The following is a 16,723-nucleotide window of genomic DNA, read 5'->3' on the forward strand; positions in this document are numbered from 1 at the left end:
CCTAAATTAGTGGTTTCTTTGCAGCAATTCGACCACAAAGACCTGATTCACACAGTCTCCTCTGAACAGTGTCTGTTCCTCGAACTCTGTGAAACATTTATTTGGGCTGAAATTTCTGAGGCTGGTAACTCTAATGCACTTATGCTCTGCAGCAGAGGTAACTCTGGGTCTTCCATTCCTGTGGCGGTCCTCATGAAAGCCAGTTTCATCATAGCGCTTGATGGTTTTTGTGACTGCACTTGAAGAAACTTTTAAAAGTTCTTAATTTTCCATATTGACTGACCTTCATGTCTTAGTCATGATGGACTGTTGTTTCTCTTTGCTTATTTGAGCTGTTCTTGCCATAATATGGACATGGTCTTTCACCAAATAGGGCTTTCTTCTGTATAACCCCCTCACCTTGTCACAACACAAATGATTGGCTCAAATGCATTAAGAAGGAAAGAAATTCCACAAAGTAACTTTTAACAAGGCACACCTGTTAATTGAAATGCATTCCAGGTGACTACCTCATGAAGCTGGTTGAGAGAATGCCAAGTGTGTCCAAAGCTGTCATCAAGGCAAACAGTGGCTATTTTAAGAATCTCAAATCTATTTTGATTAGTTTAACACTTTTTTGGTTACTACATGATTCCATATGTGATATTTCATAGTTTTGATGTCTTCACTATTATTCTACAATGTAGAAAATAGTAAAAAAAAATAAAAAAAACGTGAATGAATGTGTTCTAAAACGTTTGACCGGTAGATGACATACATTATGGCATAAACAGTGTCATCTCATTTGACCTAAATAGTTAACCTTAAGCACTGTTCCATGATCAACTTTAATACGTGTTTAAATGATTTCAATACAAACTATGTATACATGTTATACATGTATTATGAAGGATTGATTTAAGGGGGATGAGGTAAATCCCCATCTCTTTTTCTCCTCAAAGGGATCTCCGCTTGGATCACTGTCAACTTCCTCATAGGTGAGATGATTTCAAACTTTGATAACTGTCAGTTACTAATGGCATAAGTAGCATTGGTAAGGATCGATATAGATTAAGCTCCAAGATTAGGAGTACTATATGTAAGAGAAAATATATTCCATTGGGGATGTGACCATCTCTACCCAAATATGGTCAATATCTGAGTCAAAGGGTCAGGCCTTAGTGTGGTGTGGTGAGGGGTCAGTGTTTACTTGGCGTGACGGATTGAACTAAAGGCATCCTGTACTGACCCTACCACCCTCACCCTCCGGGGCCCTGGCCCCAAACTCAATGTTCTGAACAGGCTTAATTCTGGTACATAAACAGAACACCAGCGATATAGATTAATATTCTGGACAAGACATTTTGATTACCTGTTATTGGATTAGCCTAGCGCTGCATCCCCAGTTCCTCTTTGGTGACCACACTAGTACTGCCCCCCCACCCCACCCCCTCTTTCGCCCTCTCTCGCTCTCTCTGCAGGGGGTCTCCACAGCTCTGACACACCCACTGTGGGGATGCTGGATTTGGGAGGGGGGTCCACCCAGATCACCTTCTCCCCTCAGGATGAGGTACAATAAGGCATCTCTGTTTGATAGCGGACGCTCATGCCCAAAGACTGTCTCTCTCTCTCTCTCTCTCACACACACACACACACACACACACACACACACACACACAATGAAGCCAGATCTCTTCTCTAAAGCAACACAAACTACCAGGATGACCTCTCATTTTAGGGCTTAATCTGTAAATGCCACACTAATCCTAAAGGGCTGGTAAATAAACGTTGTTGGACATTAGGTTGGATGGGAGGGGAGGGGGGTTTCTTGTTCCTTAACTAGGTCAGGTCTTGTACACGAGGGATTGAGGACCAATTTACCATGTCATTACACTGCTTTTCAAAGAGTTTAAACTCTCCTGGCAAGCCGTTCACGCTTTAGGGATGAAATTGGTTTGCAGATTGCGGCAGTTTTTTCTCTCCTTATTGAGTAGATCCTTTTTGTCGGTTTGATGTCGAACAGCACAGTGTGACATGTTGTATAAGCTGTAACTGGTCACCCAGGAATTGCCAAGGTTAATATAAGAAAACATGTTTGATTCTGACGTTTACATCTAGAAATAATGTTTTGCTTGCAAATCTATACAGCCACACAATGATCATTTATGTTTTGCATCTTTTCTTCTCTCCAGAAGACCATCCAGACCTCACCCATCGATTACATGGCATCATTTCAGATGTTCAACAGCACCCACACACTCTACTCACACAGGTACTACCATGCACTGTGTTGAGACAGATAGTTGTGCTCTTTGGAAAGCCCTCTTCCCACTGGGTACACGCTGGTCATGATATTATGTTGAACCAATGTGGAATAGACGTTGAATTGATGTCTGTGCTCAGTGGGTTCTGTCTTTATGTCAAACCTGCTGTGTGGTGCATCCAGCTGCAAACTGGTCTATTTTGTCCTCTACCATGATTTAATTGGGGGAAACGTATTGTTATTTAAAACAAAAAAATATGTTTTAAGTGAGAAGTAGGCATTGGTCTGAAGCCGAAAAATAAAGGAAATTCACATGAGCACCACAGTGCCTACTTCACCCATGCTCTACCAAGGTTTTCCAGCACACAGCTTTGATCTACTACAGTAGCTATGATGATCTATTGCACTTCAAACAATGTGTAGACAGGTTGCTTAGGATTCAAACCTTTCTTAAACAGCCTAAATTAGTGGTTTCTTTGCAGCAATTCGACCACAAAGACCTGATTCACACAGTCTCCTCTGAGCAATGTCTGGTACTTGAACTCTGTGAAGCATTTATTTGGCCTGCAATTTCTGAGGCTGGTAACTCTAATGAACTTATCCTCTGCAGTAGAGGTAAGTCTGGGTCTTCCATTCCTGTGGCGGTCCTCATGAGAGCCAGTTTCATCATAGCGCTTGATGGTTTTTGTGACTGCACTTGAAGAAACTTCAAGTTCTTGAAATGTTCCATATTGACTGACCTTCATGTCTTAAAGTCATGATGGACTGTTGTTTCTCTTTGCTTATTTGAGCTGTTCTTGCCATAATATGGACTTGGTATTTTACCAAATAGGGCTATCTTCTGTATAACCCCCTACCTTGTCACAACACAACTGATTGGCTCAAACGCATAAAGAAGGAAAGAAATTACACAAAGTAACTTTTAACAAGGCACACCTGTTAATTGAAATGAATTCCAGGTGACTACCTCATGAAGCTGGTTGAGAGAATGCCAAGAGTGTGCAAAGCTGTCATCAAGGCAAAGGGTGTCTATTTGAAGAATCTAAAATCTAAAATATATTTTCATTTGTTTAACACTTTTTTGGTTTCTACATAATTCCATATGTGTCATTTCATAGTTTTGATATCTTCATTATTATTTTACAATGTAGAAAATAGTAAAAATAAAGAAAATCAATATCCATTGATTCTTGAAGAATATAACTTAGAAATGCCTCATGAGCTTAGTTCAACTGTCACACAACTGTCCATGAGAACCCAAAATATAAACTTGTTTTTCTCCAATGTTTATAAACATTGTAATGTAAACAAACACTGTATAGCCTCATAACATGGTTCAAACAATAATTGTTATATCATGGATGGTCAGTCCTTGCAGCCATAGCTCTGTCAATTAATCTGAGAGTGGTTACATTTCTCCAGGCCCATCCCTCAGCTTTTTACCAAAACAGAGGCGGGGTGTCCATTTTGTTATTGTTTCATCTGTGGATTTGCCCTTTAAACAGCTGCATATTATCAAGATAAAGTGTCACCAACAAAAAGGTAAACAATAGGCCTATAGCAAATACAGCATATGGCATTCATTTTTCATATGTAAATAGCACTTTTCAGTAGTGCTCGAAAGCATGCCATTCCATGAGCGCAGCATTTATTTTTCAACTCGAATCAATGAGTCCAATCAGTCCTCCATGACAACAAAATCATAAACAACAGAGTAGGGCTGGCTAATAAGTCGTTAGTTTTTGGGTTAAATCATTGAACTGTTTGAAAACCAATTTCTCCAGAATGTTGCTTAAGAATGGAAGGTTGGAGATTGGCCAAAAATTGCTGAGCATGTATGTGTCAACCAGGGAAAATAAATGCTTATTTAGGCCTACACCATCACTGGTATGAGACTGTATAGCTAGCTAAGTTTGCTCTGACCCAGTACATTTAGTAACTAGCTAGCCAGCTAACTAGCGATTAGCATTAGGGGCTAACACGATTTAGCTCAAACTTGCTTAGAAAAGACAAACTAGCTGTAAGAAACACAAACTAATAGTGTCATTATAGAGCACATGTGTGTGTATATTAAGAAGCAAAGTGGGAATAATATCATTATCATCAACATTGTTGCATGTGCTGCATTGACCGTGCAGACGGAACTAAAGTGTCTCGTGGTCAAGCAACAGCCGATGCGCTTCTTTTTTAATATATTATTTTATTTAACCTTTATTATTGAGTTACGGGGCAGGGCTAGGTCTGTGTGGAAAGCGGCATGGAGAGACCGGAGAGTGATGATTCAAGTAGCGGTGTAAACTATAAAAATGGACGTTACACACTGCATATCACATTTAACAAACCAAACATTGAAATACTGTAATACAAGGTAAAGTAAAAATCCAAACCATTCCGTGCATCAATGCCGGTAAAATACAGTATAATGTCCAGCCCTAGGGCATGGTTATTAGAATATCCGAAGTGACATTAGTTTAGTATTCGATTACTTACGAGACTATTCATTTTTTTAGAAAAAAAAAGACCTATTTTATTGAAAAGGCTTTGTCAAACAAATTATTAAATGATCTATGTGACATTGATACAGAAAAGGCTTGTGTAGCTTGTTATTGTCTGTCTATCAAAGCAGCACTAACGTTACAGTCGGAGTCTCCATGTGTAGCAAGTGAAGTAGGAGATTTCTAATGCAAAATGGAATTACAATTACAGAATAAATGGCTAAATGAGATGTAGTAGGCTACAATGATCAACCAACAGGTAGGCTGTTGTTTAAATCGAATGGAGTTGTTGTAGACAAGGACAGGGAGTGAGGCAAATAGCCTCAATTAGCCTTGTTAGCTAGCTTCTTTACATCGATTTCATGCTGTCAAGACCGACACTACCAGATGAGACGATAGATAACTTATCACAGCAACATGTTTGTCTAACCTGCGTGAGTCGGTTTGGCTACTTTCTCTCTCCATGTCGGACACACCAGCCTCTTCTCTCCTGCCCCTCCCTTCTGTACTGAAACAACAAGCAGAGTGCTCTCCTGAGTCGAGCAAGCAAGTCCCCATTTGAGTAAAAAAATAATAACTCATATTTTTCTTTAAAGGGGCAGTTTCTACATCCATAAAATGTAAACAGACACTATATAGCCTTAAAACATGTTTAAACCTGTAATTTTGATATCCTGGATGGTCAGTCCTTACATCCATAGCTGTCTATGAATTTGAGAGTGGTTACATTTCTCTATCCTCATTTTTCACCGAACAGGGGCGGGAGCCTGCTTTGTTATTGTTTCTACTGCTGATTGCCGCTTTAAAACATGCATTTCGACTATCCAGATATCCCCCCAAAATAATGATTTTATTTGAATAGGCTGTTTGAGAAAGTTTGAATCCTACGCAACCTGTCTACACATTGTTAGAAGTACAGTAGACCAACATAGCTACTGTAGTAGGTCAAAGCTGTGTGTTGTAAAACCATGGGTGAAGTAGGCATTGTGGTGCTCGTGAATTTCCTTTGTTTTTCATTTGAACCTCTCTGGTACAAGTGGGACAACAGCCAGTGAAAGTGCAGGGCGCCAAATTCAAAACAACAGAAATCCCATAATTAAAATTCCTCAAACATACAAGTATTATACACCATTTTAAAGATACACTTATTGTACATCCAACCACAGTGTCCGATTTCAAATAGGCTTTACGGCGAAAGCACACCAAACGATTATGTTAGGTCAGCGCCTAGTTACAGAAAACCATACAGCCATTTTCCAGCCAAGGAGAGGGCTCACAAAAGTCAGAAATAGCGATTAAATTAATCACTAACCTTTGATGATCTTCATCAGATGGCACTCACAGGACTTCATGTTACACAATAAATGTGTGTTTTGTTCGATAAAGTTAATCTTTATGTCCACAAACCTCATTTGAAATTGGTGTATTATGTTCAGAAATGCATTGTCTCAAACAAACATCCAGTGAAAGTGCAGAGAGCCACATCAAATAACAGAAATATTCATCATAAACATTGATAAAAGATACAAGTGTTAAACATACGAATAAAGATAAACTTCTCCTTAATGCAACCGCTGTGTCAGATTTCAAAAAGGCTTTACGGCGAAAGCACACTTTGCGATATGTTAGGTCAGCTCCTAGCCACAGAAACCCATACAGCCATTTTCCAAACAAGGAGAGGTGTCACAAAAGTCTGAAATAGCATTAAAATTAATCACTTACCTTTGATGATCTTCATCTGGTGGCACTCCCAGGTCTCCATGTTAGACAATAAATGTTAGTTTTGTTCGATAATGTCCCTCTTTATGACCAAAAACCTCCTTTTTGTTTGCACGTTTTTCCAGTAATCCAAATGCACAAGGCGCGTGCACTAAGTCCAGACGAAAAGTTATTTTAAAGTACAATAAAAGTTAGTAGAAACATGCCAAGTGTTGTTTAAAATCAATCCTCCAGTTGTTTTTGTCATAAATAATCAATAATATTTCAACCGGACAAAAGCTTCGTCAATAGGAAAGGAGAAACAAGAAAGGCGCGTTCCCGATCAGGCGCATGGCTGATGTCTGGAAATTTCCACTGTCCACTGATTGAAAGTGCTGTATCTCCCTCATTTTTCAGAGTAAAAGCCTGAAACAATGCCTAAAGACTGGCCACATGTAGAGAAAGCCACAGAGCTCGTGAACTGGGTCCTAAGTCTTTGTATGGTGGATAGGCTTTCAATGGAAAAACAGCCTTTCAAAATAATAGTACTTCCTGTTTGGATTTTCCTCGGGTTTTCGCCTGCCATATCAGTTCTGTTATACTCACAGACATTATTTTAACAGTTTTGGAAACTTTAGAGTGTTTTCTATCCAAATCTACTAATTATATGCATATCCTAGCTTATGGGCCTGAGTCCAGAATTCCAAATGCTGCCCCCTACTCTAGTGAAGTTAAAGGTGCATTATATAGAGGTCGACCGATTAATCGGCATGGCCGATTAATTAGGGACGATTTCAAGTTTTCATAACAATCGGTAATCGGCATTTTTGGATGCTGATTATGGCCGATTACATTGCACTCCACGAGGAAACTGCGTGACAGGCTGACCACCTGTTACGCGAGTGCAGCAAGGAGCCAAGGTAAGTTGCTAGCTAGCATTAAACTTATCTTATAAAAAACAATCAATCTTCACATAATTACTAGTTAACTACACATGGTTGATGATGTTACTAGGTTAACTAGCTTGTCCTGCGTTGCATATAATCAATGCGGTGCCTGTAAAAAAAAAGATGGAATCACAGCCTACTTCGCCAAACGGGGGATGATTTAACAAAAGTGCATTCGCGAAAATAACACAATCGTTGCACGAATGTACCTAACCATAAACATCAATGCCTTTCTTAAAATCAATACACAGAAGTATATTTTTTTAAACCTGCATATTTAGTCAAAAGAAATTCATGTTAGCAGGCAATATTAGCTAGGAAAATTGTGTCACTTCTCTTGCGTTCATTGCACGCAGAGTCAGGGTATATGCAACAGTTTGGGCCGCTTGGCTCGTTGCGAACTAATTTTCCATAATTATGACATAACATTGAAGGTTGTGCAATGTAACAGTAATATTTAGACTTAAGTTGCCGCCCGTTCGATAAAATACGGAACGGTTCCGTATTTCACTGAAAGAATAAACGTTTTGTTTTCGAAATGCTAGTTTCCGACTTTGACCATATTAATGGCTCGAATGTCTGTGTTAATTATAATATAATAAAGTCTACAATTTGATAGAGCAGTCTGACTGAGCGGTGGTAGGCGGCAGCAGGCTCATAAGCATTCATTCAAACTTTACTGCGTTTTCCAGCAGCTCTTAGCAATGCTTGCTTCACAGCGCTGTTTATGACTTCACGCCTATCAACTCCTGAGATTATGCTGGCAATACTAAAGTGCCTATTAGAACATCCAATAATCAAAGGTATATGAAATACAAATAGTATAGAGAGAAATAGTCGACGTGTCATAATTCCTATAATAACTACAACATAAAACTTCTTAACTGGGAATATTGAAGACCTGGGAATATTGAACCACCAGCTTTCATATGTTCTCATGTTCTGAGCAAGGAACTTAAACGTTAGATTTTTTACATGGCACATATTGCACTTTTACTTTCTTCTCCAACACAATGTTTTTGCATTATTTAAACCAAATTGAGCATGTTTCATTATTTATTTGAGACTAAATAGATTTTATTTATGTATCATATTAAGTTAAAATAAAAGTGTTCATTGTTCATTCAGTATTGTTGTAATTGTCATTATTACAAATATATATATATATATATATATATATATAAATTGGCCGATTAATCGGTATCGGCTTTTTTTGGGGGGGTCCTCCAATAATCGGTATTGGTATCGGCGTTGAAAAATCATAATCGGTTGACCTCTAGCATTATATAACATTTCCACATGCAAAGCCTGTCATTGGCAGTGCTATTGTAACCTGTAATGCAGACTCTGACAAAAGGTCTGAACCTTAAGGCACAGGTGGTGTGCTTGCATAACTGCAAGAGTTGCTGGTTTAAACCCTCGTCTGCTGTCTGTTGCGCTCTAAAATCAGTTTTGAACTAACTAGATTGCAACAGAGTCTTGCATTGTAAAATATGACTTCCCATTCAAAGCAAAGTTTTAACTCAAAGCAAAACTGTTTTATAACTGATTGACTTTTGAAGGTCTTAGAATTTAGAAGGCCTCTGAATTTGAGGCTTTTGCAGCCAGCAGTGTGCGACTGGATCTGGCCCAGCACAACAAACGTCAATGGCAGTATATGCGCTCAAATACCCTCTTACATGTTTGGCTTAATAATATCTTATATTAGGCAAAGCGCTAAAACAGCTTTGGTGGGAAATGTTGTTTAGTATTTGGCTTTCCTGAAAATCAACCCTCGGCGATGTTGTTCAGAGAGGTGCATTGAAACTGTAGTATTCTTTCTGTCCTCAGGTTAGTGTGTATGACCCTGCTAAGTTTTGTTGCATGTTGCACGGTGCACAATCATTGTTCAAACTATGACTATCCAAACTCTGACACACACCTCTCTCAATCTTATTTCTGTGTGTCACACACTGATTCTGCTTTCTGTCTTGCACAGCTACCTTGGTCTAGGCTTGATGTCGGCAAGACTAGCTGTCTTGGGAGGAATCGAGGGACAGCCTTGTATGTGGTTTTTCAATTTGCTTTCATCGTTGCCTTTAAAGACCCTCCCCGTCCCGATAAATAAGCCATTATCTAATCTTTTAATAACATGGACCAAGATTAATTCCTTGCATGCCAGCTGTTGCTGTGATTTAGTTGATGCCTGGCTTTAAGAACTGCCATCAGTCGAATGCCCCGGATGCAGTTCTCCATGGGGATTTGCATTTTAGACATTTGAATTTTAATCAGATTTCTTTGTTGATACATTTGTTTGTTGTATAATCTATTTATTCTCAATGTTCCCTCAATGCTTTTTTGGTTATAGGGTTGCTTTTTTTTATAGCCATAAAACCTATGTTGGAGCACAGCAATTTCAGATGCTGTGTCCCTTTACAGCATTTGACTTATATTGGAAATTGTTGGCCAAACGGCAACACCACATTAGTTCATTGTTAAATTTTTATAAGAGCTCTTAAAAAAAAAGATGTAGCCTTCACCAGCCATAGCTTCCATATATCTATATAGATAGATATATCCTGCATGTGTACCAAAACATGAGCTACAGTTTGTTGGTCAGGTCCAAATTCTAAGTGCGTTCTCTGTTCTATTTGAAACAGTAGAGGGCAGCAGCACAGAGCTAGTAAGTCCCTGCTTGGCCCCGGACTACTCTGGCCAATGGGAACACGCAGAAGTTCTGTATACTGTGAAGGGCCAGAAAGCAGGTACAGTAAAAAGGGATTAATAACTAATTTAACAATAATATTACTAATGCTAAATACCAATTGTCAAATTCACATAGAAATGTAAGATATATATCTGTCATTCTCATTGAAAGTAAGTCTAAGAAGTGGTAAATCTGTTCTATGTGCGATATTTCTATAATTCCCGTTCTTAAGTTTTGTTTTTGCGTCTTTTAAGAGAGAGAAGAAGGCAGACGTTTTACGTGCCCCCTGATTGTGTTTTTTATTAATTTATTTGCGTTGTTTGTAACTTATTTGTTTACTTATTTTGTACATAATGTTGCTGCTACCGTCTGATGCCCGAAAATAAGTTCTAGACATCAGGACTGCGATTACTCACCACGGACTAGCAGAATCCTTTTTTCCTTTCACGACTCTGACGAGCCCGACGCAAAGGATATACTGCTTCCTCGGAAACAGGCCCCGATCCCCGTGATCTGCGTGAAGAGGAGGCGGAGAAAGAGGGGCCGAAGGGCGGGCTTCCTTCTGAGAATTCGTAGGCAATCGAATAAACCCCCACTTCCCTCCATTCTGCTAGCAAACATGTAATCCTTGGAGAATAAAATCGACGAGTTACGTGGAAGATTAAACTACCAACGGGACATTAAAAACTGTAACAGCTGGCTGGTTATACGATGTACCGGCAGGATAGAACAGCGGCGTCTGGTAAGACAAGGGACGGCGGGCTATGTATTTTTTGTAAATAACAGTTGGTGCACGATATCTAAGGAAGTCTCGAGCTATTGCTCGCCTGAGGTAGAGTATCTCATGATAAGCTGAAGACCACACTACCTACCGAGAGAGTTTTCATCTGTATACTTCGTAGCTGTTTACATACCACCACAATCAGAGGCTGGCACTAAGACAGCATTAAATGAGCTGTATTCTGCCAAAAGCAAACAAGAAAATACTCACCCAGAGGCGGCGCTCCTAGTAGCCGAGGACTTTAATGCAGGGAAACTTAAATCTGTTTTACCAAATTTCTATCAGCATGTTAAATGTGCAACCAGAGGAAAAAGAACTCTGGACCACCTATACTCCACACACAGAGACGCGTACAAAGCTCTCCCTCGCCCTCCATTTGGCAAATCTGACCATAATTATATCCTCCTGATTCCTGCTTACAAGCAAAAATTAAAGCAGGAAGCACCAGTGACTAAATCAATAAAAAAGGGGTCAGATGAAGCAGATGCTAAGCTACAGGACTGGAATATGCTCCGGGATCCCTCCGATGGCATTGAGGAGTACACCACATCAGTCTTTAGCTTCATCAATAAGTGCATAGATGACGTCGTCCCCATAGTGACCGTACGTACATACCCCAACCAGAAGCCATGGATTACAGGGAGCATCCTCACTGAGCTAAAGGCTAGAGCTGCCGCTTTCAAGGAGCGGGACTCTAACCCGGAAGCTTGTAAGAAATCATGCTATGCTCTCCGACGAACCATCAAACAGGCAATGCGTCAATACAGGACTAAGATCGAATCGTCTATACCGGCTCAGACGCTCGTCGGATGTGACAGGGCTTGCAAACCATTACAGACTACAAGGGAAGCACAGCCTAGAGCTGCCCAGTGACACGAGCCTACTAGACGAGCTAAACCACTTCTATGCTCGCTTCGAGGCAAATAACACTGAAACATGCATGAGAGCACCAGCTGTTCTGGAAGACTGTGTGATCATGCTCTCCGCAGCCGATGTGAGTAAGACCTTTAAACAGGTCAACATTCACAAGGCCGCAGGGCCAGACGGATTACCAACTGGAAAGTGTCTTCACTGACATTTTCAACCTCTCCCTGTCCGAGTCTGTAATACCAACATGTTTTATGCAGACCACCTTAGTGCCTGTGCCCAAGAACACTAAGGTAACCTGCCTAAATGACTACCGACCCATAGCACTCACGTCTGTAGCCATAAAGTGCTTTGAAAGGCTGGTCATGGCTCACATCAACACCATCATCCCAGAAACCCTAGACCCACTCCAATTTGCATACCGCCCCAACAGATCCACAGATGATGCAATCTTTATTGCACTCCACACTGCCCTTTCCCACCTGGACAAAAGGAACACCTATGTGAGAATGCTATTCATTGACTACAGCTTAGCGTTCAACACCATAGTGCCCTCAAAGCTCATCAATAAGCTAAGGACCCTGGGACTAAACACCTCCCTCTGCAACTGGATCCTGGACATCCTGACGGGCCGTCCCCAGGTGGTAAGGGTAGGTAACAACACATCCGTCACGCTGATCCTCAACACAGGGGCCCCTCAGGGGTGCGTGCTCAGTCCCCTCCTGTCCTCCCTGTTCACTCATGACTGCACGGCCAGGCATGACTCTGACACCATCATTAAATTTGCAGATGACACAACAGTGGTAGGCCGATCAACGACGAGACAGCCTATGAGGAGGAGGTCAGAGACCTGGCCGTGTGGTGCCAGGACAACAACCTCTCCCTCAACGTGATCAAGACAAAAGAGATGATTGTGGACGACAGGAAAAGGAGGACCGAGAACGCCCCCATTCTCATCGACGGGGCTGCAGTGGAGCAGGTTGAGAGCTTCAAGTTCCTTGGTGTCCACATCACCAACAAATTAACATGGTCCAAGCACACCAAGACAGTCGTGAAGAAGGCATGACAAAACCTTTTCCCCCTCAGGAGACTGAAAAGATTTGGCATGGGTCCTCAGATCCTCCAAAGTTTCTACAGCTGCACCATCGAGAGCATCCTGACTGGTTGCATCACTGCCAAGTATGGCAACTGCTTGGCCTCCGACCGCAAGGCATTACAGAGGGTAGTGCGAACGGCCCAGTACATCACTGGGGCCAAGCTTCCTGCCATCCAGGACCTCTATACCAGGCGGTGTCAGAGGAAGGCCCTAAAAATGTTCAAAGACTCCAGCCACCCTAGTCATAGACTGTTCTCTCTGCTACCGCACGGCAAGCAGTACCGGAGAGCCAAGTCTAGGTCCAAAAGGCTTCTAAACAGCTTCTATTCCCAAGCCATAAGACTCCTGAACATCTAGGCAAATGGCTACCCAGACTATTTGCATTTCCCCTTTCCCACTCTTTACACCACTGCTACTCTCTGTTGTCATCTATGCATAGTCACTTTAATTACTCTACCTACATGTACATACTACCGCAACTAACCTGTGCCCCCGCACATTGACTCTGTATTGGTACCCCCCTGTATATTGGTGGCAGGTAGCCTAGTGGTTAGAGCGTTGGACTAGTAACCGAAAGGTTGCAAGATCAAATCCCGAGCTGACAAGGTAAAAATCTGTTGTTCTCCCCTGAACAAGGCAGTTAACCCACTGTTCCTAGGCCGTCATTGAAAATAGGAATTTGTTCTTAACTGACTAGTTAGGTAAAATTAAAATAGTCTCACTGTTGTTATTTTACTGCTGCTCTTTAATTACTTGTTACTTTTATCTCTTATCCGTATTTTTTTGAATTTGCAATGTTGGTTAGGGGCTTTTAAGTAAGCATTTCACTGTAAGGTTTACACCTGTTATATTTGCCGCAGGGGACTAATAAAATTTGATTTGATTTGGACTTTTAGTTTCGTACACCAGCTGAAAATACTATATTTTTGTTTTATATTGAAAATATATTTCACAGCGGTTTAGGTGGTACAATGATTTTCTATACTACACAATTGCTTGTTTTGTCACTAACTGAAATTAGGCGAACTATTAGAATTTTAGCATCCAGGAAACGATGGATTTCTGCATATTGCACCTTTAATAAACAATTCATTGCCTTCTATAGACAGTGCCTAACCTGACCATTGTTTTGTGTATTAAGTTTTGTTTCTGTTTCAGGAGTGCCCATTTATGAGTCCTGCCTTAGGAAAGTGGAGAAGGTGCTGTATAGGAAGGTGAAGAAGGCAGAGGAAGCCAAAGATATTGAATTCTATGCCTTTTCATACTACTATGACAGAGCTGTGGATCTGGGTGCTATTGGTAGGAACCCTACCTACCTTTTGCCACTTCAGTTGGTGTAAATGAATATGCTACTTAGTTTAATGATATCTTCATATAGAAATTTAATGTAGTTCTATTCTAATATCCCCTTTCACTCAGATGAGAAAACAGGAGGGATTATAAAAGTCAGCGATTACATTGACACTGCTAAAAGAGGTAAGACAGCACCCTCATGCTGCATGTGGTTCGCTATTACTGAACTGAATATGAACTTGACTTATCCCTTTTAATCAACGCTTGACTCATTGCTTTCACACATTTAATTATTGGAATTTAGTGAATACTTGCAAGAAATCACCTTTTATTTCTCCCAGTGTGCAACGGAATGACAGTTACTCCCAGAGAGAATCCTTTTCTTTGTCTGGATCTAACCTACATCTCTACAATGCTGCAAGAGCTTGGTTTTCCCAAAGAAAAAGTATTTAAGGTGAGAACCAAATGCAAAGAAATGCCATTTATCATTCAATCGAAATCAATGCATTTCCATGGGTCTGTATCCAATGGTCAAGGAAGTGATTTGTGTGTGCTTTCAGCTGGTGAGGAAGATTGATGAAGTGGAGACTAGTTGGGCTCTGGGGGCTACTTTCCACTACATAGAGTCCCTTCACAGTCAGTGAGCTGCCAGTTTCACCTCACTTGCTGCTGCCATGACATGCCAGTGTTTCTGTGCTGCAAAGTACACTCAGGCCATTTTCCCAAAGTGATTGTACTTGTTTTTCTGTGCAAAGTTTTCAGAATTGTAGTTTATTTTACCAGTTGCCTTTTGAATGTTTGACTTTATTTTTATTTTAGCAGGTGTGGTTGGTTTATACTTAAGGAATGTTGGTTGTGTAATAAAGCACATGCTACTGCTGTAGTTTAAAGGAGCATGACCAATTACATATTTGGTATTTGAATATAACATTGTGCTAAAATGTCCGTTTCTGTGTACAATTCAGAATCAATTGGGGTAATGAAGGCATATGTATTTTGAATAAAAGAAAACAATTTAGATTCCACATCTTTATTAAATTATTCTACTCAGACAAACCAAGCCACTGACATTTCCACTATAAACAGATTAATGTTCTAATCTTTAAAATGTTACATTAGGGACTCATAGGAATGAATCACACCACTCTCTCAGGCACTGGGAGCAGGATGTAGCATTCCTGGTGTTGGCACCGCTGGTGTCTTTCAGCCACTCAATGAACAGCTCCCCATCCTTCCGCAGCAGCAGATACTGACCCAGAACCACAAAGGCCTAAGAAGGAGATGCAGCAGTTATCCTACATATTACTTTGTTGCAGTGGGCCTGCCCTTAAGTGCAGGTCAGTACTGTGGTGCTACTGTCCATAGTGGGAAAATCATCAAAACAAGCCTTGTCCTGGGGACCCAATGGGGTGCATTGACCAGTCCCCATTTGCCACGAAGCCAAAGCCTTGACAACTTAAGGTGCAGGAGCTCCACAATACTTGACCTAACGTTATCATTATAAGAGGTAAAAAAATGTATATAGTCTAGAATGCATAGCATGTGAAGCGCTGTAAAAAAAAAAAAAAAAATGTACTCTGTCAAAACCTTGCTCCTCCAGTTTATTTCCCAAGACCTCGCCAATTCCCGACAGTGCTGTCACCGGTTTATCGCCCATGGGTTCTCCAACGAAGTCCCTGTGCTTCTGAGAAGTGGTCGACATTTCTGCAAGAGACAGCTGCGCAATGATGGTCTAGTAACGTTAGTCAAACAACTAGGCTCTCTGTGCTAACTCACTCTAATAACATTAGCTCTAGTCGTGTCTGTGAGCCATATGCTACCTACAGCTTCCAGTTAATATTTCAGTAGGCATATGTCTAAACATGTTGAAATAACTCACACTATTGTATTTCACGTCCTTACCCGAGACAATGGACACACTGGCCTTTACTAATTGTTACCACCCGTTTCTGATTTGACAGATCACGTGCTATAAAAGTGCGAATTTGCGTACTAAAACAACACCTGTAGATAATTAAATGAGAGTGTGACGATAGGCTACTGTGGGGATTATGTGGGGATTGATGGTCTGGTTACACAGCAGGTTAGGAGAACTAACAGCAGGTTAGGTGAAATAACGTAGCAGGTAAGGAGAATGAGGATAAGGTTAGGAAATGGCATAGACGGCGCATAAATTTAACGTTTGTGGAAGCTTATTTTGACCATAAAAATGCACCTTTATAATACAGCATTCCATGCGTCATCACATTTGCAGACTTGTGTAAGAAACCCTTCGATTCGTAATGTGATGAGTAGATTGGATAGTAATAATTTAGAACTCGATCACTGTTCGCAAACAGACCGTTCAATGCATGGCTGACTGCATATAGCAGGGATCATAAACTAGATTCAGTCGAGCACAGATTTTTACTTGAGCGGATTGTCAGGAGGCCTGAACATAATTACAAATAATTTGTCAACTGCAAATTGACAGCAAAAAGCCCAAAACGGACTAAAACAGAATAATTTCAAACCTTGCTTACATTTGTATACGATCACATACTGTATATCTCTATTATGCGTGGGAATACTTTGGAACAGATTTTACAGTATTTTATGTCCAACAATAAAACGTTTAA

The 16,723-nt window shown here is 40.6% G+C and overlaps 2 protein-coding genes across 5 annotated transcripts in view; one reads left to right on the plus strand and one right to left on the minus strand.

The window, feature by feature from the left end:
* LOC139562306 (ectonucleoside triphosphate diphosphohydrolase 6-like) overlaps window positions 1–15,130 on the plus strand; it is a 31,061-nt gene extending 15,931 nt beyond the window's left edge. Inside the window, exons 6-14 of one of the 3 annotated variants that reach the window (XM_071379895.1) lie at window positions 942–977; window positions 1,461–1,549; window positions 2,172–2,251; window positions 9,361–9,425; window positions 10,022–10,126; window positions 13,971–14,111; window positions 14,232–14,288; window positions 14,447–14,559; window positions 14,666–15,130. In XM_071379895.1, the coding sequence (XP_071235996.1) occupies window positions 942–977; window positions 1,461–1,549; window positions 2,172–2,251; window positions 9,361–9,425; window positions 10,022–10,126; window positions 13,971–14,111; window positions 14,232–14,288; window positions 14,447–14,559; window positions 14,666–14,749 (770 nt within the window). In that variant the 3' untranslated portion in view covers window positions 14,750–15,130. Of the gene's footprint in view, window positions 1–941; window positions 978–1,460; window positions 1,550–2,171; window positions 2,252–9,360; window positions 9,426–10,021; window positions 10,127–13,953; window positions 14,112–14,231; window positions 14,289–14,446; window positions 14,560–14,665 lie in introns of all 3 variants that reach the window. The other 2 variants (XM_071379896.1, XM_071379897.1) reach the window with 2 other exon arrangements.
* On the minus strand, window positions 15,120–16,121 carry LOC139562315 (barrier-to-autointegration factor-like protein). 2 transcript variants are annotated; one of them, XM_071379915.1, is made up of 3 exons: window positions 15,985–16,121; window positions 15,682–15,809; window positions 15,120–15,375 (listed from the first exon to the last, which is right to left on the minus strand). In XM_071379915.1, exons 2-3 carry the CDS (start codon window positions 15,805–15,807, stop codon window positions 15,229–15,231), a joined length of 273 nt encoding a protein of 90 aa, XP_071236016.1. In that variant the 5' UTR covers window positions 15,808–15,809; window positions 15,985–16,121; the 3' UTR covers window positions 15,120–15,228. The 2 variants fall into 2 exon arrangements, with proteins under 2 accessions (XP_071236016.1, XP_071236017.1); XM_071379916.1 differs by having other exon boundaries at window positions 16,008–16,100.
* Window positions 16,122–16,723: the final 602 nt, after the last annotated feature.

Source organism: Salvelinus alpinus, chromosome 32, assembly GCF_045679555.1.
Source record: "Salvelinus alpinus chromosome 32, SLU_Salpinus.1, whole genome shotgun sequence".
NCBI lineage: Eukaryota > Metazoa > Chordata > Actinopteri > Salmoniformes > Salmonidae > Salvelinus > Salvelinus alpinus.